Source organism: Ranitomeya imitator, chromosome 5 (assembly GCF_032444005.1).
Source record: "Ranitomeya imitator isolate aRanImi1 chromosome 5, aRanImi1.pri, whole genome shotgun sequence".
NCBI classification, from domain to species: domain Eukaryota; kingdom Metazoa; phylum Chordata; class Amphibia; order Anura; family Dendrobatidae; genus Ranitomeya; species Ranitomeya imitator.
This window is the reverse complement of record NC_091286.1, coordinates 368,926,009-368,951,939: the sequence shown is the minus strand read 5'-3', so window position 1 is coordinate 368,951,939 and position 25,931 is coordinate 368,926,009. Positions and strand designations below refer to the sequence as shown.

At 42.6% G+C, this 25,931-nt stretch overlaps 1 protein-coding gene across 1 annotated transcript in view; it reads left to right on the top strand.

The window, feature by feature from the left end:
* Positions 1–25,931, top strand: part of COL19A1 (collagen type XIX alpha 1 chain) — a 1,728,692-nt gene that overhangs the window by 329,185 nt on the left and 1,373,576 nt on the right. Inside the window, exons 7-8 of the mRNA XM_069726653.1 lie at positions 10,664–10,744; positions 24,628–24,741. Of these exons, the coding sequence (XP_069582754.1) occupies positions 10,664–10,744; positions 24,628–24,741 (195 nt within the window). The remainder of the gene's footprint in view (positions 1–10,663; positions 10,745–24,627; positions 24,742–25,931) is intronic.

The following is a 25,931-nucleotide window of genomic DNA, read 5'->3' as shown; positions in this document are numbered from 1 at the left end:
GGATGAGGAAGAGAAGGAGGGGATGCAGGAAATGATGTAGGAGGTGGAAGAAACCCTGAAAGAAGTAGGGCCAACAGTCCTCTACATCGGGAGCACATGCGCTGTGCCAGGGTGGGAGAAGACCCCAGCCTCTACAATGTTCACTCAGTGTGCCATCAGGAAAATGTAGTGCTCCTGGCAATAAGCATTTTTCCACGTGTCAGTCGTTATTTGGCAAGGGCATAGGAGATGTTCCATGACCCATGCTGGTACAAGTCAGGGATGCCACACAAGGAGAAAAAGTGGAGGCTGGGGACCGAGTGCCGCCAGGACACTTGCCACCATAAGTCGGTGGAAATCCTTCTTATCAACAAGCCTAAATGGCAACTCTTCCACAGCAAGTTGCCTGGAAATGTGATTGTTTAGCATTTGGTGTTGTGAATTCTGTGGCAGAGCTCCCTCCTGTGGTCACAAGTGGTACTTCGGCTGATTCTCTCTGTGAGCTTCCGTTGGTGGAGGAAAGTGGTACTGCGGCTTCTGAGTTTCCTTCCTCAGGTGATGTGGTGAAGTCGTTAGGTGCTGCTCTATTTAACTCCACCTAGTGCTTTGATCCTGGCCTCCAGTCAATGTTCTAGTATTGGACCTGTTTCCTCCTGGATCGTTCCTGTGGCCTGCTGCTCTGCATAGCTAAGTTCTGCTTTGCTATTTTGTTTGCTGTTTTTTCTGTCCAGCTTGTCTATTTGTTTTTTCCTGGTTGCTGGAAGCTCTGGGACGCAGAGGGTGTACCTCCGTGCCGTTAGTTCGGTACGGAGGGTCTTTTTGCCCCCTTTGCGTGGTTTTTGTAGGGTCTTGTGTTGACCGCAAAGTTACCTTTCCTATCCTCGCTCTGTTCAGAAAGTCGGGCCTCACTTTGCTAAATCTATTTCATCTCTACGTATGTCTTTTCATCTTAAATCACAGTCATTATATGTGGGGGCTGCCTTTTCCTTTGGGGTATTTCTCTGAGGCAAGGTAGGCTTATTTTCTTTCTTCAGGCTAGCTAGTTTCTCAGGCTGTGCCGAGTTGCATAGGGAGCGTTAGGCGCAATCCACGGCTGCCTCTAGTGTGGCTGGAGAGGATTAGGGATTGCGGTCAGCAGAGTTCCCACGTCTCAGAGCTCGTTCAATGTTTTTGGGTTATTGTCAGGTCACTGTATGTGGTCTGATCTCTATGTCCATTGTGGTACTGAATTACCTTATCATAACAGTACTGGAGGCCCAAAGTACTAATGATTCTCAATAGAGGGAAAAAAGAAGTTCTGAGACCATTTTTTTTTCTCTGCACTGTGTTTTGCCTTTTTTCCCCCTAGACATTTGGGTGGGTCAGGACACAGGTGTAGCGATGGACATTAAAGGTCTGTCTTCATGTGTGGATCAGCTCATGGCAAGAGTACAAAATATTCAAGACTTTGTGGTTCAGAATTCTATGTTAGAACCGAGAATTCCTATTCCTGATTTGTTTTTTGGAGATAGAACTAAATTTCTGAGTTTCAAAAATAATAATAAACTATTTCTGGCTTTGAAACCTCGCTCCTCTGGTGACCCAGTTCAACAAGTTAGGATCATTATTTCTTTTTTACGTGGCGACCCTCAGGACTGGGCATTTTCTCTTGCGTCAGGAGATCCTGCATTAAGTAATATCGATGCGTTTTTCCTGGCTCTCGGATTGCTGTATGATGAACCTAATTCAGTGGATCAGGCAGAGAAAAATTTGCTGGCTCTGTGTCAGGGTCAGGATGAGATAGAGGTATATTGTCAGAAATTTAGAAAGTGGTCCGTACTCACTCAATGGAATGAAGGTGCTCTCGCACCTATTTTCAGAAAGGGTCTCTCTGAAGCCCTTAAGGATGTCATGGTGGGATTTCCTATGCCTGCTGGTCTGAATGAGTCTATGTCATTGGCCATTCAGATCGGTCGACGCTTGCGTGAGCGTAAATCTGTGCACCATTTGGCGGTATTACCTGAGCTTAAACCTGAGCCTATGCAGTGCGATAGGACTTTGACCAGAGTTGAATGGCAAGAACACAGACGTCTGAATGGGCTGTGTTTCTACTGTGGTGATTCCACTCATGCTATCTCTGATTGTCCTAAGCGCACTAAGCGGTTCGCTAGGTCTGCCACCATTGGTACGGTACAGTCAAAATTTCTTCTGTCCATTACCTTGATCTGCTCTTTGTCATCGTATTCTGTCATGGCATTTGTGGATTCAGGCGCTGCCCTGAATTTGATGGACTTGGAGTATGCTAGGCGTTGTGGGTTTTTCTTGGAGCCCTTGCAGTGTCCTATTCCATTGAGAAGAATTGATGCTACGCCTTTGGCCAAGAATAAGCCTCAGTACTGGACCCAGCTGACCATGTGCATGGCTCCTGCACATCAGGAGGTTATTCGCTTTCTGGTGTTGCATAATCTGCATGATGTGGTCGTGTTGGGGTTGCCATGGCTACAAGTCCATAATCCAGTATTAGATTGGAAATCCATGTCTGTGTCCAGCTGGGGTTGTCAGGGGGTACATGGTGATGTCCCATTTCTGACTATTTCGTCATCCACCCCTTCTGAGGTTCCAGAGTTCTTGTCTGATTACCGGGATGTATTTGATGAGCCCAAGTCCGATACCCTACCTCCATATAGGGATTGTGATTGTGCTATCGATTTGATTCCTGGTAGTAAATTCCCAAAAGGTCGACTGTTTAATTTATCTGTGCCTGAGCACGCCGCTATGCGGAGTTATGTGAAGGAGTCCTTGGAGAAGGGGCATATTCGCCCGTCATCGTCGCCATTAGGAGCAGGGTTCTTTTTTGTAGCCAAGAAGGATGGTTCGCTGAGACCTTGAAAAGATTACCGCCTTCTAAATAAGATCACGGTTAAATTTCAGTACCCCTTGCCGTTGTTATCTGATTTGTTTGCTCGGATTAAGGGGGCTAGTTGGTTCACCAAGATAGATCTTCGTGGTGCGTATAATCTTGTGAGTATTAAGCGAGGCGATGAATAGAAAACTGCATTTAATACGCCCGAGGGCCATTTTGAGTATCTAGTAATGCCATTCGGACTTGCCAATGCTCCATCAGTGTTTCAGTCCTTTATGCATGACATTTTCCGAGAGTACCTGGATAAATTCCTGATTGTGTACTTGGATGACATTTTGATCTTCTCGGATGATTGGGAGTCTCATGTGAAGCAGGTCAGAACGGTGTTTCAGGTCCTGCGTGCTAATTCTTTGTTTGTGAAGAGATCAAAGTGTCTCTTTGGTGTTCAGAAGGTTTCATTTTTGGGGTTCATCTTTTCCCCTTCTACTATCGAGATGGACCCTGTTAAGGTCCAAGCCATCCATGATTGGACTCAGCCGACATCTCTGAAAAGTCTGCAAAAGTTCCTGGGCTTTGCTAATTTTTATCGTCGCTTCATCTGCAATTTTTCTAGTATTGCTAAACCATTGACCGATTTGACCAAGAAGGGTGCTGATGTGGTCAATTGGTCTTCTGCTGCTGTGGAAGCTTTTCAAGAGTTGAAGCGTCGTTTTTCTTCTGCCCCTGTGTTGTGTCAACCAGATGTTTCGCTTCCATTCCAGGTTGAGGTTGATGCTTCTGAGATTGGAGCAGGGGCTGTTTTGTCGCAGAGAAGTTCTGATTGCTCGGTGATGAAACCATGCGCCTTCTTTTCCAGGAAGTTTTCGCCTGCTGAGCGAAATTATGATGTGGGCAATCGAGAGTTGCTGGCCATGAAGTGGGCATTCGAGGAGTGGCGTCATTGGCTTGAAGGAGCTAAGCATCGCGTGGTGGTCTTGACTGATCATAAGAACTTGACTTATCTCGAGTCTGCCAAGTGGTTGAATCCTAGACAGGCTCGTTGGTCGCTGTTTTTTCCCCGTTTTGACTTTGTGATTTCGTACCTTCCGGGCTCTAAAAATGTGAAGGCGGATGCTCTGTCTAGGAGTTTTGTGCCCGACTCTTTGGGTTTATCTGAGCCGGCGGATATCCTCAAAGAGGGAGTAATTGTGTCTGCCATCTCCCCTGATTTGCGGCGGGTGCTGCAAAAATTTCAGGCTAATAAACCTGATCGTTGCCCAGCGGAGAAACTGTTTGTCCCTGATAGGTGGACGAATAAAGTTATCTCTGAGGTTCATTGTTCGGTGTTGGCTGGTCATCCTGGAATCTTTGGTACCAGAGAGTTAGTGGCTAGATCCTTTTGGTGGCCATCTCTATCGCGGGATGTGCGTTCTTTTGTGCAGTCCTGTGGGATTTGTGCTCGGGCTAAGCCCTGCTGTTCTCGTGCCAGTGGGTTGCTTTTGCCCTTGCCGGTCCCGAAGAGGCCTTGGACACATATCTCTATGGATTTTATTTCAGAATTTCCCGTCTCTCAAAAGATGTCAGTCATTTGGGTGGTCTGTGATCGCTTCTCTAAGATGGTTCATTTGGTACCCTTGTCTAAATTACCTTCCTCCTCTGATTTGGTGCCATTGTTTTTCCAGCATGTGATTCGTTTACATGGCATTCCAGAGAATATCGTTTCTGTCAGAGGTTCCCAGTTTGTTTCGAGGTTTTGGCGAGCCTTTTGTGGTAAGATGGGCATTGACTTGTCTTTTTCCTCGGCTTTCCATCCTCAGACTAATGGCCAGACCGAACGAACCAATCAGACCTTGGAAACATATCTGAGATGCTTTGTTTCTGCTGATCAGGATGACTGGGTGTCGTTTTTGCCTTTGGCTGAGTTCGCCCTTAATAATCGGGCCAGCTCGGCTACCTTGGTTTCGCCGTTTTTCTGCAACTCTGGGTTCCATCCTCGTTTCTCTTCAGGGCAGGTTGAGTCTTCGGACTGTCCTGGTGTGAATACTGTGGTGGACAGGTTGCAGCAGATTTGGACTCATGTAGTGGACAATTTGACCTTGTCCCAGGAGAAGGCTCAACGTTTCGCTAACCGCAGGCGCTGTGTAGGTCCCCGACTTCGTGTTTGGGATTTGGTTTGGTTATCTTCTCGTCATATTCCTATGAAGGTTTCCTCTCCTAAGTTTAAACCTTGTTTCATTGGTCCGTATAGGATTTCTGAGGTTCTTAATCCTGTGTCTTTTCGTCTGACCCTTCCACATTCTTTTTCCATACATAACGTGTTCCATAGGTCATTGTTGCGGAGATACGTGGCACCTATGGTTCCATCTGTTGATCCTCCTGCCCCGGTTTTGGTGGACGGGGAGTTGGAGTATATTGTGGAGAAGATTTTGGATTCTCGTGTTTCAAGACGGAAACTCCAGTATCTGGTTAAGTGGAAGGGTTATGCTCAGGAAGATAATTCCTGGGTCTTTGCCTCTGATGTCCATGCTCCCGATCTTGTTCGTGCCTTTCATATGGCTCATCCTGGTCGTCCTGGGGGCTCTGGTGAGGGTTCGGTGACCCCTCCTCAAGGGGGGGGTACTGTTGTGAATTCTGTGGCAGAGCTCCCTCCTGTGGTCACAAGTGGTACTTCGGCTGATTCTCTCTGTGAGCTTCCGTTGGTGGAGGAAAGTGGTACTGCGGCTTCTGAGTTTCCTTCCTCAGGTGATGTGGTGAAGTCGTTAGGTGCTGCTCTATTTAACTCCACCTAGTGCTTTGATCCTGGCCTCCAGTCAATGTTCTAGTATTGGACCTGTTTCCTCCTGGATCGTTCCTGTGGCCTGCTGCTCTGCATAGCTAAGTTCTGCTTTGCTATTTTGTTTGCTGTTTTTTTCTGTCCAGCTTGTCTATTTGTTTTTTCCTGGTTGCTGGAAGCTCTGGGACGCAGAGGGTGTACCTCCGTGCCGTTAGTTCGGTACGGAGGGTCTTTTTGCGCCCTTTGCGTGGTTTTTGTAGGGTTTTGTGTTGACCGCAAAGTTACCTTTCCTATCCTCGCTCTGTTCAGAAAGTCGGGCCTCACTTTGCTAAATCTATTTCATCTCTACGTTTGTCTTTTCATCTTAACTCGCAGTCATTATATGTGGGGGCTGCCTTTTCCTTTGGGGTATTTCTCTGAGGCAAGTTAGGCTTATTTTCTTTCTTCAGGCTAGCTAGTTTCTCAGGCTGTGCCGAGTTGCATAGGGAGCGTTAGGCGCAATCCACGGCTGCCTCTAGTGTGGTTGGAGAGGATTAGGGATTGCGGTCAGCAGAGTTCCCACGTCTCAGAGCTCGTTCAATGTTTTTGGGTTATTGTCAGGTCACTGTATGTGGTCTGATCTCTATGTCCATTGTGGTACTGAATTACCTTATCATAACAATTTGGGCTTATAGGTGAGTGACTGGAAATTTTCTCTTTCGTTCCTGTGCTGGGACAACGATTTGGAAGTGCCTCAGGTGATGGTGCATCAGAATGTGCAAGGACAGGTACAGAGCAGGAGGTAACTGCACCAGTGTCATGGACAGGGAATTGGGAAGCATCTAGCCAAGGAGAAGATAGTGTTGTCACTAGCTGTCAATTGTGGACCCAGGCATTCGACCCACCAAGTCAGATGCTTATATGACATGTGCCTGATCATGCTGGCGGTAGTTAGGATCTTGGCGTGGCACATGTTGCAAATAACCATTTGTTTTGTCTCAGAATTCTCTTTAAAAAAGTCCCAGACTGAGGGACACCTAGCTCTTTGAAGGAGAAATGAAGGAGAAATTCACGAGTGTCGGTGCCCTGCAGAGCAGTTGCCCGCCTTCTCCCTCTGGTTACCAAAATCCATCTTTCTGCATGTCTCAGTGCTGTCAATCCCTCCCTCTCATCACTGCTGGCCTTGCTCTGAATGTCAGCTTCAAAGGTTAGGTTGGTGACGGTCATCCACCATTTTGTCTTCCACTGCCACACCCTGGTCCTTTTGACTTGCTGACTTAACAACAACCTGACTTATTGGTTAACTGGGTCTCATCATTATCTTCCTCCATAGACAAAATGTGCCAGTCCCCACCGTCATCTTCTTGTGGCCATGACTACTTAAAGTTTTTTGCATCACTAAACAGCATCTCCTCTTGTCAAAGATCAGGGTTAGGACTGTTGGCTGGTGACACTGGACCATGTGGGAGACTGGGTATTGCTTCAAAGAATGATGGAAGCATTATCTGCTATCCAACCAACCATCTGTTTGTACTGGTGTAGTTTCGGAAGTGGTGTATCGTGTCTCCCTGCTAAGTGGGACAGGAAGTTATGCATCGTGGATGGGTGTGTTTCTTGTGCTCCAGCAACAGGCGTAATCACACCTGCCCCATGTACTCAATGTCTGCGTGCACCATCATCAGCACGTCCACTTTCCCATCCCTTACCCCACGCCTTATGTGTTTTCTGATTGCTAGGTCTCTTGAAACCAAGTTTATTTTTAATTTAAAAAAAATGATCACCTGCAGCAGTCAAAGCGTTTTTTTGGAGTTTACTACTACCGTAATGTAATACAAAGCAAGTAAAAGTATATAGATGACAAATTCAAACCAGAAAAAAAGTTAAAAGTTTTTTTGAGTGTTATATACCAGCATAATGTAACACAAAGCACGTAGTACCCTATGGAAGACAAATTCAATCCAGAAACATTTTTGAACACTTTTTTGGACTGTTATATTTCACTGTAATGTAACACAAGGCAGCATAATAGTCTATGGATGACTAATGGAATCTAGAAAAAAATTTAAATGCTTTTTTGGAGTGTTATATACCACCGTAATGTAACACAAAGCACATAAACCTCTATGGATGACAATATAGTCATTTTCTATCCCTCAAAAAAGAATATGGTCAAGTACAGCAGATATATATTTAGCAACGGACTGCAAAGCACTAAGCCCTACGTGGAGGCTGTATTCTGCCACTCTCCCTGCTCAAGCTAAATTCTACCACTCTTACCTCCCTAGGCTAAATGCAGAATGTATTTGATAGAAACAGCAAAACACTAGATTAGCCTTTAGAATGACTATTAGTATAATGGTTCAGCATCAGCAGCAGTATCAACACTAGAGGACTCTTTTTCTTTAAACTGTGCACACACAGGCCTGGACAACCATTCTCTCCCTCCAATAAGAACTGTCCCTAATTTGGGCAATGGCGCTAGTGCGAATGTGGCTCCTGTTTTTTTGTAACCCCTGATATTGTGAAACGGGGAGCTAATCACAGTATTGCCACTACCAAGATGGCTACGACATTACATTGACTGGCAGGCAATACTCACATGTTTATTAGCTGAGTATCATGCACCAAATATGCATGGTGGCGATTCGAGCTTCAAATTCGGGCACCATCTAATGTTCACCGGGTGCAGAGTATATCTGAGCACCCAGATACTCAACTGAAATCCAAGTATCACTGAGCACATTCCCTCATCACTAATCTGGGTCTAACCTTAAGAGAACTTTTGAGTATGGTCACACGTAACAGAAAAAATGTCACAGATCAAGAATTGAGGCCGCATGCATTACTTGTGGATTTTGAAGTGGATTTTATATGGTAGATCTAAATAATAAAAAATCACCAGCAGTGCACACCTCAATTATCAGATGTGCGTGTATGAGATTTTTAAATTCATTCATTTTGCTGCTATTGTAATCTACTTTGGATTTTCTGCCCCCAGATCCAGAAGTAATATCAGTAGAAAATGCACTATGTGTAAACAAACCCTCTGGTTTACTTGTATAAGTATGAAAAGGAAGAATCAAAGCTGATCAACCCATTATATATTACTTATTTTATATATGCAAAATATGGAATCCAAGAAGATAAATAGATTATTCCAATTTAAATACCCACTTAAAATCGCCTATAAAAGTTTCACTGTGTACCTATAATTTTTCAGTTAACCTTCTACCCAGTTAATTCTTCTCTTTTTCATTAGGTCTATGACAGCAAGTGATAAAAACTAACTAGCTAAATCCTTTTAAGCTCTATGTAGAACTGAAAGTCTATTTTTCTGCATGAGGCATCATTAGAACTACAATTCTACATCACTGCTAAGACCCTGGCAGCCCATCTTCACCTCACCTTCAACTCCTGACCCAGCTTCTCCGCTTCCACCCCTGTCAATGACTTTGCAGTGCTCTAGAATTGTATTTCTAATGATGACTTATGCAGGGAAAAGCGACTTCCTATTTCTACACAGAGCTTAGAAGGATTTAGCTAGTCTGTTTTTAATCACATGATGTCATAGACCTAATCGAAAAGAAAATCATTAACTGGGTAGAAAGGCAAAATGATCAATTGTAAGGTCACAGTGCTATATAATATGATGATTGCAATATATTAAGAGGATAACAACAACAATGGGAGCGCTTATTTAATAAGGGTGTTATGGCTTGGGACTTATATACTAATATCGTCTTGTAGATGCAACTGAATTCCAATATTGAAAAGCAGATGCATATGGAGAATAAGAAAACCACAGTGACCTAATTGAAATAATTCACAGCATACAATACAGAGTTTGCATGGGGGTGGCTGATGGCATAGTTGATCACCTTATCAAGCGTTTTTCAAAAACAACAAGAAAAATATGTCCTTGCTGAAGAAACAGAATGCATTTTGTTATGCCTATTAAAATGCTTAGGCAAGAGCATCTGACACACTGTTTTAAAGTGCATGAAAAAAGAATCCTTGTGTCCCTCAAGCCCTGAACTGGGATAATAGTGTGTGCATAGTGTTCATTCACTTTACAACTGTCATTATCCATTCCGGTGTTTAGTCTTATGTGCTCTTTCTCTGGCTGGATCATGTCAAGGGTTAACTTTGCTCTTCCTCATTCTGGGCTCGGTTTTGCTATTTAGCTTCCAGGTATCCAGAGGGTGGTGTCAGCTATAGCTCTGTCTTTGGCGTGTGAACCTGACTCTGGAAGCCCTTGATTTGTCCTACTGTGAACCTTGACTTGTCCTGTGTCTGTTATCTCCCCCTGACTGCCCTTTCCCAGTGTCTCTTTGTTTGTCGGTATATCTGCTTGACTTCCTTGTTTTGATCTCTTGGCTTGGCTTTTTGACTCAGTTTCAGTTTGTCCCTATTGTACCGTATTTTGCCCGTCCTGGTTTACTGATCCCTTGCTATGTCCTGACTATCCATTCTGTCTAAATCCTTTTGTACTGTTGTGCTCTGACTTGGTTTTCCTGACCTCACTCTCGCCACTAGGTGGCGTCTGTTCAGTTGCTCTGTGTGTGCAGTCTGGCTTCCCTACCAGGCTCCCCCTGGTGGAGGTTGTGCTGTACTGCACTGCAGCTGCATGACAACTTTTTAACTTTTTAACCATCAGTCAATAGATAATTGACATTTTTTAAATGAATTCTAAGCAAAGTTGGAAGGGAAATACAGTAGCAATGCAAATGATGAAACATTTTAATTGAGTAAATGAATTATAGTAACGCACCTTATCTAGAAATGTAAACAATCTACATAGACTGTAATCTACATATGTATTAACGTGTCATTATAATTTATGTTGCCAAATACCACGCATTGTTAAAGGAACACATACAAATGGGTAATTATAAAAATGATGGTAAAATTGGACTGAGGAATATTTTCCTTCATGTAAACAGATGGGCTCTGATAATCACAAAATAATATGGTTACACAGTACTGTCCAAGTCATAAAGATCTAAACCACATTTTACAGATTCTTTTGACATTTTCATGTGCAATTAGATCTGCATTCCTCTCTGTAGTTGGATGGATGTTTGATTTCCATGTATTATATTCTATCATAGATTGAACTCCAACGAATAACAATTTACTGCAGTCCAAAACAGGCGGCTCAAGAAAACTGCTGTGAGGTATCTGATGGAATGGTAAGATTAGTTTCTGTAAATGTATGTTGTCATTTCAGTATAAACCATATGTCATATTGTGTACCTGTACGTGATCCAATCTGTAATAAAAAGCGTTGAGAACTAACAGTTTTCAGAAGAGGAGAACTTGCACTGTGGTTAAGATAAACAGTTCTATCTATCTATTTGAAAATCAAGGCATGAAGTTAAAAAAGAAGTCTGTAATCAGTAAGTGCACTTGGCAGTATTTTATATTTTTACCAGGGTCACCAAAAATGCACCTTTAAGGCATCCTGGACTAGAGTCACTAGAGATAACATAGACTTCTGTGCTTTGTGTTTCATTCCATTCACTGTAAGTGGACTATGGATCAGTACCTACGAACTTCAAGTAATTAGTCTAAGGCTAGGGTCAGATGACCATTTTCTCTCCATTGGAGAAAATCATCAAATAATGCTAATCAGACCTTGACCATAGTTTGATTAGAGCTGGGTCTGCTTTCCTCAGAAGTGGAGAGAAAGTAATGATATACTAATGCTCTAGCCAAGACACAGCTCTGTGCCACAACATAGCGCACACACCTCATATCAACTGTCAAGCACAGCAGTGGATAGATGATTTGAGCTAGTTTAGCAAACACATGGACTAGCACCTTGGAGTCTTTGAGTCGACCATGAACTTATTTGCATACTAAAATATTCTATATTAAATGCAAGGCTATCTATTTAAAACGTTAAAGCTTGGACCAAACTGGGTCATGCAATAGGACAACAATCACAAACAAGCCATATGCATCAGAATGGCTGAAAAAAATAATCAAGATATTGAAATGACCTGGTCAGTGCTCAACCCAATTGAAACGCAGTGGCAGAATCTTAAAAGAATATACAGCTCTGGCAAAAATTAAGAGACCACTGCAAAATGTTCAATTTGTCTGATTTTTCTCTTTATAGGTATATTTTTGAGTAAAATGTAAATTGTTCTTTAATTCTATAAACGTCTGACAACATGTCTCCAAATTTCCAAGCAATAATTTCTGTATTTTTTTTATGACAAAGAAAAATGGTCAAAATGAAAAAACAAACAAACAATGCTTTCAGACCTCAAATAATGCAAAGAAAACAAGTTCATAATCATTTAGAAACAACAATACTAATGTTTTAACTCAGGAAGAGTCCAGAAATCAATTTTTTGTGGAATAACCATGATTTTTAATCACAGCTTTCATGCGTCTAGGCATGCTTTCTACTAGTCTTTCACACTGCTTCCAGCACAAAAATGTAAGCAGTTCTTCTTTGTTTGATGGCTTGTGACTATCCATCATCCTCTTGATTACATTCCAGAGCATTTCAATGGGGTTCAGGTCTAGAGATTGGGCTGCCCATGACAGGGTTTTGATGTGGTGGTCTGTTAATTTTAGCCAGAGCTGTATATAAATATATATATATATATATATATATATATATATATATATATATATATATATATATATATATATATATATATATATATATATACATATATATATATACCGTATATATAGTAAGGCTGCAGTAGCATTGTATGCAGTGAAGAGGCAGTGATCCACAAAGTTCAAACAGAAAAGTCTCTTCAATGTGTTACTTCACAAAAAAAGGTGCATAGCATTTTATAGTACACGTCATCAAAGTTCAATACACACAATTGCATCTCGTCTCAGTGCCCGTTTCATAGCGCTACACATCATATGGCTTTTAGATTGCAGTCCCTAAACACGCCGGACCTCCCCTTGTCCAGTATCCATGGGGCGACCGCATGCCATAATACAGTCTCCAAACACAGCTTCACATATTGCAGACACTACACACACCAGTCCTCAATCTGACTAGTTCCAGTGGGTGTTCTGCACCGCTGTATCACAGACTCTTTATTCACACAGCCATACACAGCCCAGGATATCCTCCGGATAGCAGCCAGGCACCATATCCACATGTTTGCAATCTTTACACATGCCAGTCCTGTTTTGGGCACAGGACATGCACCTCCGGCACATCCAGGCACAAGACTGTCCAAATCTGAGATCAGTTACCATGGACGACTTGCATTGCTGTGTGCGCTGCGGGTGCCAGGCTATTCAGCTGCCATAGCTGCTGGCTCTGCTGGCCTGATTTGCTTCACACACAGCCAGCACTCTGCAGGCCTCTGCTCTGCACACCAGCACACATCAGACTGACACTGACTTTGTACCTGCCACCTGACACACCCATACCCCTTACTGCAGGATTTTTAACAAACAAACATGTGGCTTTCAGCTACATGGAAAACCCTGACTGGAAATCCTTGACTGCCATGCACACTACTGGACTTCATCCGTCTCCATGCACAACCTGGGCAGAACACACAGGGACCACTACCTGTGACACGAGTCACTGCCTCACAATATATACAGTACAGATCAAAAGTTTGGACACACCTTCTCATTTTTTTTCTGTATTTTCATGACTATGAAAATTGTACATTCACACTGAAGGCATCACAACTATGAATTAATACATGTGGAATTATATACTTAACAAAAAAGTGTGAAACAACTGAAATTATGTCTTATATTCTAGGTTCTTCAAAGTAGCCACTTTTTACTTTGATGACTGCTTTGCACACTCTTGGCATTCTCTCGATGAGCCTCAAGAGGTAGTCACTGGGAATGGTTTTCAATTCGCAGGTGTGCCCTGTCAGGTTTAATAAGTGGGATTTCTTGCCTTATAAATGGGGTTGGGACCATCAGTTGTGTTGTGCAGAAGTCTAGTGGATACCCAGCTGATAGTCCTACTGAACAGACTGTTAGAATTTGTATTATGGCAAGAAAAAAGCAGCTAAGTAAAGAAAAATCAGTGGCCATCATTACTTTAAGAAATGAAGGTCAGTCAGTCCGAAAAATTGGGCAAACTTTGAAAGTGTCCCCAAGTGCAGTGGCAAAAACCATCAAGCGCTACAAAGAAACTGGTTCACATGAGGATTGCCTCAGGAAAGGAAGACCAAGAGTCACCTCTGCTTCTGAGGATAAGTTTATCGAAGTCACCAGCCTCAGAAATCGCAGTTTAACAGCAGCTCAGATTAGAGACCAAGGCAATGCCACACAGAGTTCTAGCAGCAGACACGTCTCTACAACAACTGTTAAGAGGAGACTTTGTGCAGCAGGCCTTCATGGTAAAATAGCTGCTATAGCTGCTAGGAAACCACTGCTAAGGACAGAAAACAAGAAGAAGAGACTTGTTTGGGCTAAAGAACACAAGGAAAGGACATTAGACCAGTGGAAATCTGTGCTTTGGCCTGATGAGTCCAAATTTGAGATCTTTGGTTCCAACCACCGTGTCTTTGTGCGACGCAGAAAAGGTGAACGGATGGACTCTACATGCCTGGTTCCCACCATGAAGCATGGAGGAGCAGGTATGATGGTGTGCGGGTGCTTTGCTGGTGACACTGTTGGGGATTTATTCAAAATTGAAGGCATACTGATCCAGCTTGGCTACCACAGCATCTTGCAGTGGCATGCTATTCCATCTGGTTTGAGTTTAGTTGGACCATCATTTATTTTTCAATAGGAAAATGACCCCAAACACACCTCCAGGCTGTGTAAGGGCTATTTGACCAAGAAGGAGAGTGATGGGGTGCTACGCCAGATGACCTGGCCTCCATTGTCACCAGACCTGAACCCAATGGAGATGGTTTGGGGTGAGCTGGACCGCAGAGTGAAGGCAAAAGGGCCAACAAGTGCTAAGCATCTCTGGGAACTCCTTCAAGATTGTTGGAAGACCATTTCTTGTGACTACCTCTTGAAGCTCATCAAGAGAATGCCAAGAGTGTGCCAAGCAGTCATCAAAGCAAAAGGTGGCTACTTTGAGGAGCCTAGAATATAAGACATAATTTCAGTTGTTTCACACTTTTTTGTTAAGTATATAATCCCACATGTGTTAATTCAGTTTGAATGTACAATTTTCATTGTCATGAAAATACAGAAAAATCTTTAAATGAGAAGGTGTGTCAAAACTTTTGCTCTGTACTGTGTATATATATGTATGTATATATATATATATATATATATATATATATACATATATATATATATTTATATATATATACTAGATTGTGGCCCGATTCTAACGCATCGGGTATTCTAGAATATGCATGTCCCCGTAGTATATGGACAATGATGATTCCAGAATTCGCGGCAGATTGTGCCCGTCGCTGATTGGTCGAGGCAACCTTTATGACATCATTGTCGCCATGGCAACCATTATGACATCTACGTCGATACTGTGCCCGTCGCTGAATCAGAAACGTGGGATTTCTACGTCCTTTATGGCATCATCGTCGCCATGGCAACCATTATGGCATCTACGTTGATACTGTGCCCGTTGCTGATTGGTCGAGGCCTGTCGGCCTCGACCAATCAGAGACGCGGGATGTCTACGTCCTTTATGACATCATCGTCGCTGTGCCCGTTGTGCCAATCAGAGACGCGGGATTTCTACGTCGATGCTGTGCCGGTCTCTGATTGGTCGAGGCCTGGCGGCCTCGACCATTCAGAGACGCGGGATTTCAAGGACAGACAGACAGACAGAAAGACAGACAGATGGAAAAACCCTTAGACAATTATATATATAGATTTATATTTTTATAAATAAAGATGCACACACATAAACTATAATTAAACATATATATATATATATATATATATATATATATATGTATGGATTTATCCCCATATCTCCTCCAATTAATACTACTCTCTTTTAATAAGAAATCCCCCTGTGCCTCCCTCTTTTTGTTATTGACGCAATTAGTGGGGGGGCGGGGGGGTGGAGTCTCCAGCTTTAAACTTTCTCCTGCGATCCTTAGCAAATATATCCTGATAAAAGGTGATTTTAAGGAAACGCGTAGGTTTTTTTCTGAACACTGCAGGATAACCTAACTGACATCAGATGCCGCTGATTCCTTCAGCCTCATGGTTACCAGGAATGCTACCGTCCAGAGTACCCTGGTTTCATCTTTATCAAGCAAGGTTTTCAGCTTCATGCTGCATTGCCTGGATACGCGCACAGGAGCAATGAAAACACAAACAAAACTTCTATCTTTCCTTGGATGATGAGGAATCAATCTCTGACACTCAGTAAGACTTTTATCTTTGTTTAACCAAAGTGCGTTTTTTCACTTGGAAAGCCTGCCACTTTTCAGCATCCACTGATTATTGACTGTGTCTTTGGATCAATAAGAGCTGTACTTACCTAGTGCACAGTAAAATTGCCCCATCCTTACAGGTGTACATTGCTATCAGAATATAATACTACAATTACCCACCGCACTCTAAGGCTGCCGTCACACTAGCAGTATTTGGTCAGTATTTTACCTCAGTATTTGTAAGCCAAAACCAGGAGTGGGTGATAAATGCAGAAGTGGTGCATATGTTTCTATTATAATTTTCCTCTAATTGTTCCACTCCTGGTTTTGGCTTACAAATACTGATGTAAAATACTGACCAAATACTGCTAGTAGCCTAAGCGGCAAAATTTCATTCATGTTTATATTTTAAGGTCTTAAGCAAACTTTTTATTTATCCATTTTTGTTGCTAATATTCCATAATATAGTGAATCACGTGTTTTTTTGTAGGCTTTAAGTCTCTGATTTTTTTCTATGCATCTTTTCCTAGCCGTTTAGTTTGAGAGAGCTGTTCATAAACAAGCACGCACAAAGCTCAGTGAACTTAAGCGACACTGTGAAGAAGAGTGAAAATCCTCCAGAATCATCTGAGAGACTGATAAAGTCATTTAGAAAATGATAACTTCTAGCTATTGCTGCCAACAGTGGTTCTACAAGCTATTGATTCGTGCAGTGTACTTTGTAATTTTTCACACTTTGCTTTGGCATTTTGGCTTAGTTTGATAAATGATGACACATTGTGATTTGTCATTTGCTGTTGTCCATCTGAGGTTTTTTTTACCTAATTTTAAGACCTTCTAAGGATCAGATTTTTTTTATCTTCTGTGTATAAAACCATATTTCGTATCATTTTTCTTTTCGTTTCCTATACTGAAATGTTGCCATCATATAATAAGCATACTGCTAAGTTGTATGAAGAAATATTTGTAAGACACAAAGCCAGTTATCCCGGGAGGGACTGTTACCTGACTGTAATCATATCAATAACAGTAGAATAAAGGGCAAAGAGGAAGGGGGCAGAGCTCCCGCATGATGACTACACAGATCCTGTCTTAGAAATCAGCATGGGGCTTCTGATGACTACTGCTTTGTTTTCATACAGTGACCCTAAGGACTGAAATGCTCAGTAACAGGTCTCAGTAAGCTACAGAATGTCGAGATATTAGCTCACTGCTTTGTATTTTGCCATTTATAAGAACCAAGATGATAAAAGTCAGATATTATTTCATTGTCAGAAAATCTTCTTAGGAATCTTCTGTAATGTTGAAGGTGTAAGTTCACTCTGATCATGACAGACCTGATTTCATCGTTGGCTGTTGAGTATATATGATTTTCCTTTTGTAAGTTTTATGCTTTGCTCTATTGTCTCTTCCTTCAGTAATATTTCATAACATTCCAAATGTATATTTTTGTGCTACTTCATAGTTATTAGGTAACTGATTATAAATAGTTATTTCATTAAATAATTGGAATATGGTGGCTGGTGGCAACAATAGCAAACATTAAGATTCCACAGATTTATTAACATGTGATAGGCTTTTTATGACAGCCTACAGCAGAGGTCAACAGCCTTTTTTTGTATAGCGTGTCCAATCATTGCGTGCTAGGGCATGGCTGCTTTATTATAAAGTTAATAGGCAGTTAAGCTACAAAAATAGATACTTGCTACATCTGTGATCTGAACGTTAGCTGTATTAAATCATGCTCTGCTCCCAAGATAATGATTGTAGCATGCGAAAAGGGATGTGGTAAAATAGTGAAAACAGATTAGAATGGCCACAAGTAGAGCTGATGAGTAAATTGATTGAATCTGAATCAAATTTGTGTCAAATTCTTAGCAATTATCTGAACTTGGCAAATGTTTGCAAAATGCTATTTGCTTTGCTTTGAGTGAATCGCCTAAAATGTCCGCCATCATTTTACAAATTGTAAAAGAGGGCATCAGCCAGAGAAATCTCACGTGACCTAGATAGCGGCAGGGTTGGCTTTCCTATAACGCTTTGCAGTTATCACATAGCATTGTGTAGAAGAACCATTCAGGAGGAACCATAAAGTCCGTGTAACAGTAGTAGCAGGGAATGCAGCAGCCATTTTGTGATGAGTCTGGAAAGTGAAAGGACATCACAGCTCACATTTTAGCTTTAACCCCTTCCCGACCTGTGACACAGCGTATGCGTCATGAAAGTCGGTGCCAATCCGACCTGTGACGCATATGCTGTGTCACAGAAAGATCGCGTCCCTGCAGATCGGGTGAAAGGGTTAACTCCCATTTCACCCGATCTGCAGGGACAGGGGGAGTGGTAGTTTAGCCCAGGGGGGGTGGCTTCACCCCCTCGTGGCTACGATCGCTCTGATTGGCTGTTGAAAGTGAAACTGCCAATCAGAGCGATTTGTAATATTTCACCTAAAAAAATGGTGAAATATTACAATCCAGCCATGGCCGATGCTGCAATATCATCGGCCATGGCTGGAAATACTAATGTGCACCCACCCCACCCCTCCGATCGCCCCCCCAGCCCCCCGATCTGTGGCCCGCTCCCCTCCGTCCTGTGCTCCGCTCCCCCGTCCTCCTGTCCGCTCCCCCGTGCTCCAATCACACCCCCCCGTGCTCCAATCAAACCCCCCCGCACTCCGATCCCCCCCCGTGCTCCGAACCACCCCCCCTGCACACCGATCCCCCCCCCCTGCACACCGATCCACCCGCCCGCACACCGATCACTCTCCCCCATGCTCCGATCCCTCCCCCCCCGTGCTCCGACGCCCCCCCCGTGCCCTGATCTCCCCCCCCTGTGCCCTGATCTCCCCCCCTTATACTTACCGATCCTGGCGGGGTCCGTCAGTCTTCTTCCCCGAGCGCCGCCATGTTCCAAAATGGCGGGCGCATGCGCAGTGCGCCCGCCGAATCTGCCGGCCGGCAGATTCGTTCCAATGTGAATTTTGATCACTGTGATATAATCTATCACAGTGGTCAAAATAAAAAAACAGTAAATGACCCCCCCCATTTGTCCCCCATAGATAGGGACAATAATAAAATAAAGAATTTTTTTTTTTTTTCACTAAGGTTGGAGTTAGAACTAGGGTTAGGGTTAGGGTTAGGGGTAGGGTTAGGGTTAGGGGTAGGGTTAGGGGTAGGGTTAGGGGTAGGGTTAGGGGTAGGGTTAGGGGTAGGGGTAGGGGTAGGGTTAGGGGTAGGGTTAGGGGTAGGGGTAGGGGTAGGGGTAGGGGTAGGGTTAGGGTTAGGGTTTCGGTATGTGCACACGTATTCTGGTCCTCTGCGGATTTTTCTGCAGCGGATTTGATAAATCCGCAGTGCTAAACCGCTGCGGATTTATGGCAGATTTACCGCGGTTTTTCTGCGCATTTCACTGCGGTTTTACAACTGCGATTTTCTATTGGAGCAGTTGTAAAACCGCTGTGGAATCCGCAGAAAGAAGTGACATGCTGCGGAATGTAAACCGCTGCGTTTCCGTGCAGTTTTTCCGCAGCATGTGTACAGCGATTTTTGTTTCCCATAGGTTTACATTGAAATGTAAACTCATGGGAAACTGCTGCGGATCCGCAGCGTTTTCCAAAGCGTGTGCACATACCTTTAGAATTAGGCTATGTGCACACGGTGCGGATTTGGCTGCGGATCCGCAGCGGATTGGCCGCTGCGGATCCGCAGCAGTGTTCCATCAGGCTTACAGTACCATGTAAACCTATGGAAAACCAAATCCGCTGTGCCCATGGTGCGGAAAATACCGCACGGAAACGCTGCGTTGTATTTTCCGCAGCATGTCAATTCTTTGTGCGGATTCCGCAGCGTTTTACACCTATTCCTCAATAGGAATCCGCAGGTGAAATCCGCAGGTAAAACGCAGTGCCTTTTACCCGCGGATTTTTCAAAAATGGTGCGGAAAAATCTCACACGAATCCGCAACGTGGGTACATAGCCTTAGGGTTAGGGTTGGGTTGGAATTAGGGTTGTGGTTAGGGTTAGGGGTGTGTTGGGGTTAGGGTTGTGGTTAGGGGTGTGTTGCGGTTAGGGTTGTGGTTAGGGTTACGGCTACAGTTGGGATAAGGGTTAGGGGTGTGTTGGCGTAAGAATTGAGGGGTTTCCACTGTTTAGGCACATCAGGGGGTCTCCAAACGCAACATGGCGCCACCATTGATTCCAGCCAATCTTTTATTCAAAAAGTCAAATGGTGCTCCTTCCCTTCCGAGCCCCGACGTGTGCCCAAACAGTGGTTTACCCCCACATATGGGGTATCAGTGTACTCAGGACAAACTGGGCAACAATTACTGGGGTCCAATTTCTCCTGTTACCCTTGAGAAAATAAAAAATTGCTTGCTAAAACATCATTTTTGAGGAAAGTAAAATGATTTTTTATTTTCACGGCTCTGCGTTGTAAACGTCTGTGAAGCACTTGGGGGTTCAAAGTGCTCACCACATATCTAGATAAGTTCCTTGGGGGGTCTAGTTTCCAAAATGGGGTCACTTGTGGGGGGTTTCTACTGTTTAGGCACACCAGGGGCTCTGCAAACGCAACGTGACGCCCGCAGACCATTCCATCAAAGTCTGCATTTCAAAACGTCACTACTTGACTTCCGAGCCCCGACATGTGCCCAAACAGTGGTTTACCCCCACATATGGGGTATCAGCGTACTCAGGACAAACTGGGCAACAATTACTGGGGTCCAATTTCTCCTGTTACCCTTGAGAAAATAAAAAATTGCTTGCTAAAACATCATTTTTGAGGAAAGAAAAATGATTTTTTATTTTCACGGCTCTGCGTTGTAAACGTCTGTGAAGCACTTGGGGGTTCAAAGTGCTCACCACATATCTAGATAAGTTCCTTGGGGGGTCTAGTTTCCAAAATGGGGTCACTTGTGGGGGGTTTCTACTGTTTAGGCACACCAGGGGCTCTGCAAACGCAACGTGACGCCCGCAGACCATTCCATCAAAGTCTGCATTTCAAAAGTCACTACTTCCCTTCTGAGCCCCGACGTGTGCCCAAACAGTGGTTTACCCCCACATATGGGGTATCAGCGTACTCAGGAGAAACTGGACAACAACTTTTGGGGTCCAATTTCTCCTGTAACCCTTGGGAAAATAAAAAATTCTGGGCTAAAAAATTATTTTTGAGGAAAGAAAACGTATTTATTATTTTCACTGCTCTGTGTTATAAACTTCTGTGAAGCACTTGGGGGTTCAAAGTGCTCACCTCACATCTAGATAAGTTCCTTTCGGGGTCTAGTTTCTAAAATGGGGTCACTTGTGGGGGGTTTCTACTGTTTAGCCACATCAGGGGCTCTGCAAACGCAACGTAACGCCCGCAGAGCATTCCATCAAAGTCTGCATTTCAAAATGTCACTACTTGACTTTCGAGCCCCGACATGTGCCCAAACTGTGGTTTACCCCCACATATGGGGTATCAGCGTACTCAGGAGAAACTGTACAACAACTTTTGGGGTCAAATTTCTCCTGTTACCCTTGGGAAAATAATAAATTGCAGGCTAAAAGATCATTTTAGAGAAAATAAAATTTTTATTTTATTTTCATGGCTCTGCGTTATAAACTTCTGTGAAGCACTTGGAAGTTCAAAGTCCTCACCACACATCTAGATTAGTTCCTTTGGGGGTCTAGTTTCCAAAATGGGGTCATATGTGGGGGATCTCCAATGTTTAGGCACACAGGGGCTCTCCAAACGTGACATGGTGTCCGCTAATGATTGGAGCTAATTTTCCATTTAAAAAGCCAATTGGCGTGCCTTCCCTTCCGAGCCCTGCCGTGCGCCCAAACAGTGGTTTACCCCCACATATGGGGTATCAGCGTACTCAGGACAAACTGGACAACAACATTTGCGGTCCAATTTCTCCTATTACCCTTGGCAAAATAGGAAATTCCAGGCTAAAAATCATTTTTGAGGAAAGAAAAATTATTTTTTATTTTCATGGCTCTGCATTATAAACTTCTGTGAAGCACCTGGGGGTTTAAAGTGCTCAATATGCATCTAGATAAGTTCCTTGGGGGGTCTAGTTTCCAAAATGGGGTCACTTGTGGGGGAGCTCCAATGCATAGGCACACAGGGGCTCTCTAAACGCGACATGGTGTCCGCTAACAATTGGAGCTAATTTTCCATTCAAAAAGTCAAATGGCGCGCCTTCCCTTCCGAGCCCTGCCGTGTGCCCAAACAGTGGTTTACCCCCACATATGAGGTATCGGCGTACTCTGGAGAAATTGCCCAACAAATTTTAGGATTCATTTTATCCTATTGCCCATGTGAAAATGAAAAACTGAGGCGAAAAGAATTTTTTTGTGAAAAAAAAAAGTACTTTTTCATTTTTACAGATCAATTTGTGAAGCACCTGAGGGTTTAAAGTGCTCAATATGCATCTAGATAAGTTCCTTGGGGGGTCTAGTTTCCAAAATGGGGTCATTTGTGGGGGAGCTCCAATGTTTAGGCACACGGGGGCTCTCCAAACACGACATGGTGTCCGCTAACGATGGAGATAATTTTTCATTCAAAGAGTCAAATGGCGCTCCTTCCCTTCCGAACCTTACCATGTGCCCAAACAGTGGTTTACCTCCACATGTGAGGTATCGGTGTACTCATGAGAAATTGCCCAACAAATTTTAGGATCCATTTTATCCTGTTGCCCATGTGAAAATGAAAAAAATTGAGGCTAAAAGAATTTTTTTGTGAAAAAAAAGTACTTTTTCATTTTTACGGATCAATTTGTGAAGCCCCCGGGGGTTCAAAGTTCTCACTATGCATCTAGATAAGTTCCTTGGGGCGTCTAGTTTCCAAAATGGGGTCACGTGTGGGGGAGCTCCAATTTTTAGGCACACGGGGGCTCTCCAAACGTGACATGGTGTCCGCTAAAGAGTGGAGCCAATTTTTCATTCAAAAAGTCAAATGGCGCTCCTTCCCTTCCAAGCCCTGCCGTGCGCCCAAACATTGGTTTACCCCCACATATGAGGTATCAGCGTACTCAGGACAAATTGGACAACAACTTTCGTGGTTCAGTTTCTCCTTGTACCATTGGGAAAATAAAAAAAATGTTGCTAAAAGATAATTTTTGTGACTAAAAAGTTAAATGTTCATTTTTTCCTTCCATGTTGCTTCTGCTGCTGTGAAGCACCTGAAGGGTTAAAAAACTTCTGGAATGTGGGTTTGAGTACCTTGAGGGGTGCATTTTTTAGAATGGTGTCACTTTTGGGTATTTTCATCCATATAGACCCCTCAAACTGACTTCAAATGTGAGGTGGTCCCTAAAAAAAATGGTTTTGTAAATTTCGTTGTAAAAATGAGAAATCGCTGGTCAAATTTTAACTCTTATAACTTCCTAGCAAAAAAAAATGTTGTTTCCAAAATTGTGCTGGTGTAAAGTAAACATGTGGGAAATGTTATTTATTAACTATTTTGTGTCACATAACTCTCTGGTTTAACAGAATAAAAATTCAAAATGTGAAAATTGCGAAATTTTCAAAATTTTCGCCAAATTTCCGTTTTTATCACAAATAAACGCAGAATTTATTGACCTAAATTTACCACTAACATGAAGCCCAATATGTCACGAAAAAACAATCTCAGAACCGCTAGGATCCGTTGAAGCGTTCCTGAGTTATTACCTCATAAAGGGACACTGGTCAGAATTGCAAAAAACGGCCAGGTCATTAAGGTCAAAATAGGCTGGGTCATGAAGGGGTTAAAGATAGGTAGAGAAAGTTAGAAAACAATGAAGAAACTGTGTGTGACTAAGTAGACCTCAAAGAGTTATGCACATCTTTTCAGGGCAGATGAGGCTTTGCAGCACTTTCAATTTGTGGCAAATTGACTCACAGCAAAATGAATACTGTGGAAAAATTTGGTAAAGCTGCCAAATTGAAATCTCAATAGATTTTTTTCATCCCTAGTTATGAGCAATCATCCCAATCTTCTGGGAAATTTTGATTGATGTGTTAATCTGAAACTTCATTGGTGAGGGGAAATTACAAGACGTCTGATTCCTTTTGGAGAGATTTTATCAGGATGGGAACCTATAGAAAAATAAAGCTGTCTGAACTAAGGGCAGCATAAAATGCATATAGGCTCCCTCATTACAAGCAATTATATTCCCAAATCCATGTGTTACCGGACATCGCATAGACCCACTGAGGACATTCAATACTGATCCTCAACATCAGATCAGAATAAGACATGCTTTAAGTTTCACGGATCTTATTCTCGAATCATCATTTTCACAGATTTGTGAATAGAGCTGTGAGACTGTATTAAAATATTGGACAGCACTCGGACATTTCAGATGAATGTGTGAATGCACCCTAAAATACTGCAGCCAGGAACAGGTGAAAAGAGTCTAAATACAGGGAGAATATTCCAATGGGCATCTCTCTCTAGCTATCCCATCCCTTAGTCACAAGTCTCCCCCTCTTTGCGTATTTTAAGAGATCTGTCAACTAAACTGGGCCAGCCAGGAGAAGCAAGAGGGAATGGGCACATCTTCTCAGCTTGGTTTCTAAAGAATGTCTCCTCGTAAAAAAAACAAACCTGTAGATTTATGTAACAAGGGCCACTTTCTACGCTGCCAGAACTATTTCACTGAAATACTATTTTTAGTATCTCTGAATGCTACATGTTAGGAAATGCATTCATTTTACTGTAAAGTATTTTTAGTTAACATTTCATTTAAGTAATTTGAGATGTGTTTTGTTACATTTTAGTGCGATAACCAAGGAAACCTGCAGTCTTCTGCGTCTTCATCTGTTAGCAAGTTACACTCAGTTCAAAACACAGATTCAATTCCTGAAGATAAGTGTTACTGTTTTCCAAGTAAGGTATGTAAAGTTGGCACATGTAGCACCATCCATATGTATCGGTTGTCATACAGTATTTAAATGTGTAGAAAATAGTAAAATATACAACTTATTCATGTACTCTAGCAAAGGTTACCTGGTCTCTTGATGTCCACATCAACCCTGGGTCATGATAGCTTAACTTTATGCTGTGAAGGAAATATCAGCACTACAATTCCTGAAGTTTACATGCTTGTACAAAGGACTGCAGACCTGACGTAAAGTAAGCCAAAAACCTCATCACCAAAATGACGATGGAGAAGAAGATCTTGATGCAATAACTGAATTTTTTTCCATCAGTCACGAATGGGTCCAACAATTTTACTAGCTACAGTCTTCATCAAAGACCACTGTATTGTAGAGGAGCCGCATACATCCGCATCTACCTGATACCCAGCTCTTCTACAATGCAAATGTCCTTGATAAAGCCTGTTGTTTATCAAAATGTTTGACTTTTTTTGTCAGATCAAAATAAAATATTAACGTATTGCTTTAAGATTTTCATTGTCCATCGTCATTTCGGTGCTGAGTTTTTTTGCCTACAGTTTCATTTTAGACTGATATTTTACACGGGAAAACCGGTGCTCTAGATAAAAAGGGATTGGTTGTTTTTCTAATTTCAGTATCTAAACCATCTTTCTTCCCTACACAAATTTAAAGATCCTTTTCTTTAAATTGGACAAGCCCTTTAATCAATAGTAGTAATAAAATATAATTGAATAAACTTAAACTTGCAGATTCAAGACTTTGTTTCATTTTCTACTTTGTATTTTTGCTTTATGTCTGTGCATAAAAAATACATTAAATGATTTCTGCAGTTTTAGCATTGTTTAACTTGTGACTTGTATGGGAGGGTATTGGGAACTAAGAGCTCCAACAATGTCTTGAGCAAAGGTTCTTGAGCCAGTTGGTAAAGTTATGTACACATCATGCATGGGCAAAAAGGGCAAAAAGGAAAGTAAAGTCTCCTGACCTCATGTACCTATTGACTATCATTAACTAGAATTATAATGTACAGAAATATTTTTGGACTTTTCTAAGGTTTTAGCACTTTACAGAGTACCCCTTGGTGCTGAATGATGGGTTACATACTCCAATTTTTAAAATGCCTAATATAAGCAACACAAGATCTGTACCTGTATCTGCTGTCTTCCATAAAAATGTTATTTTCT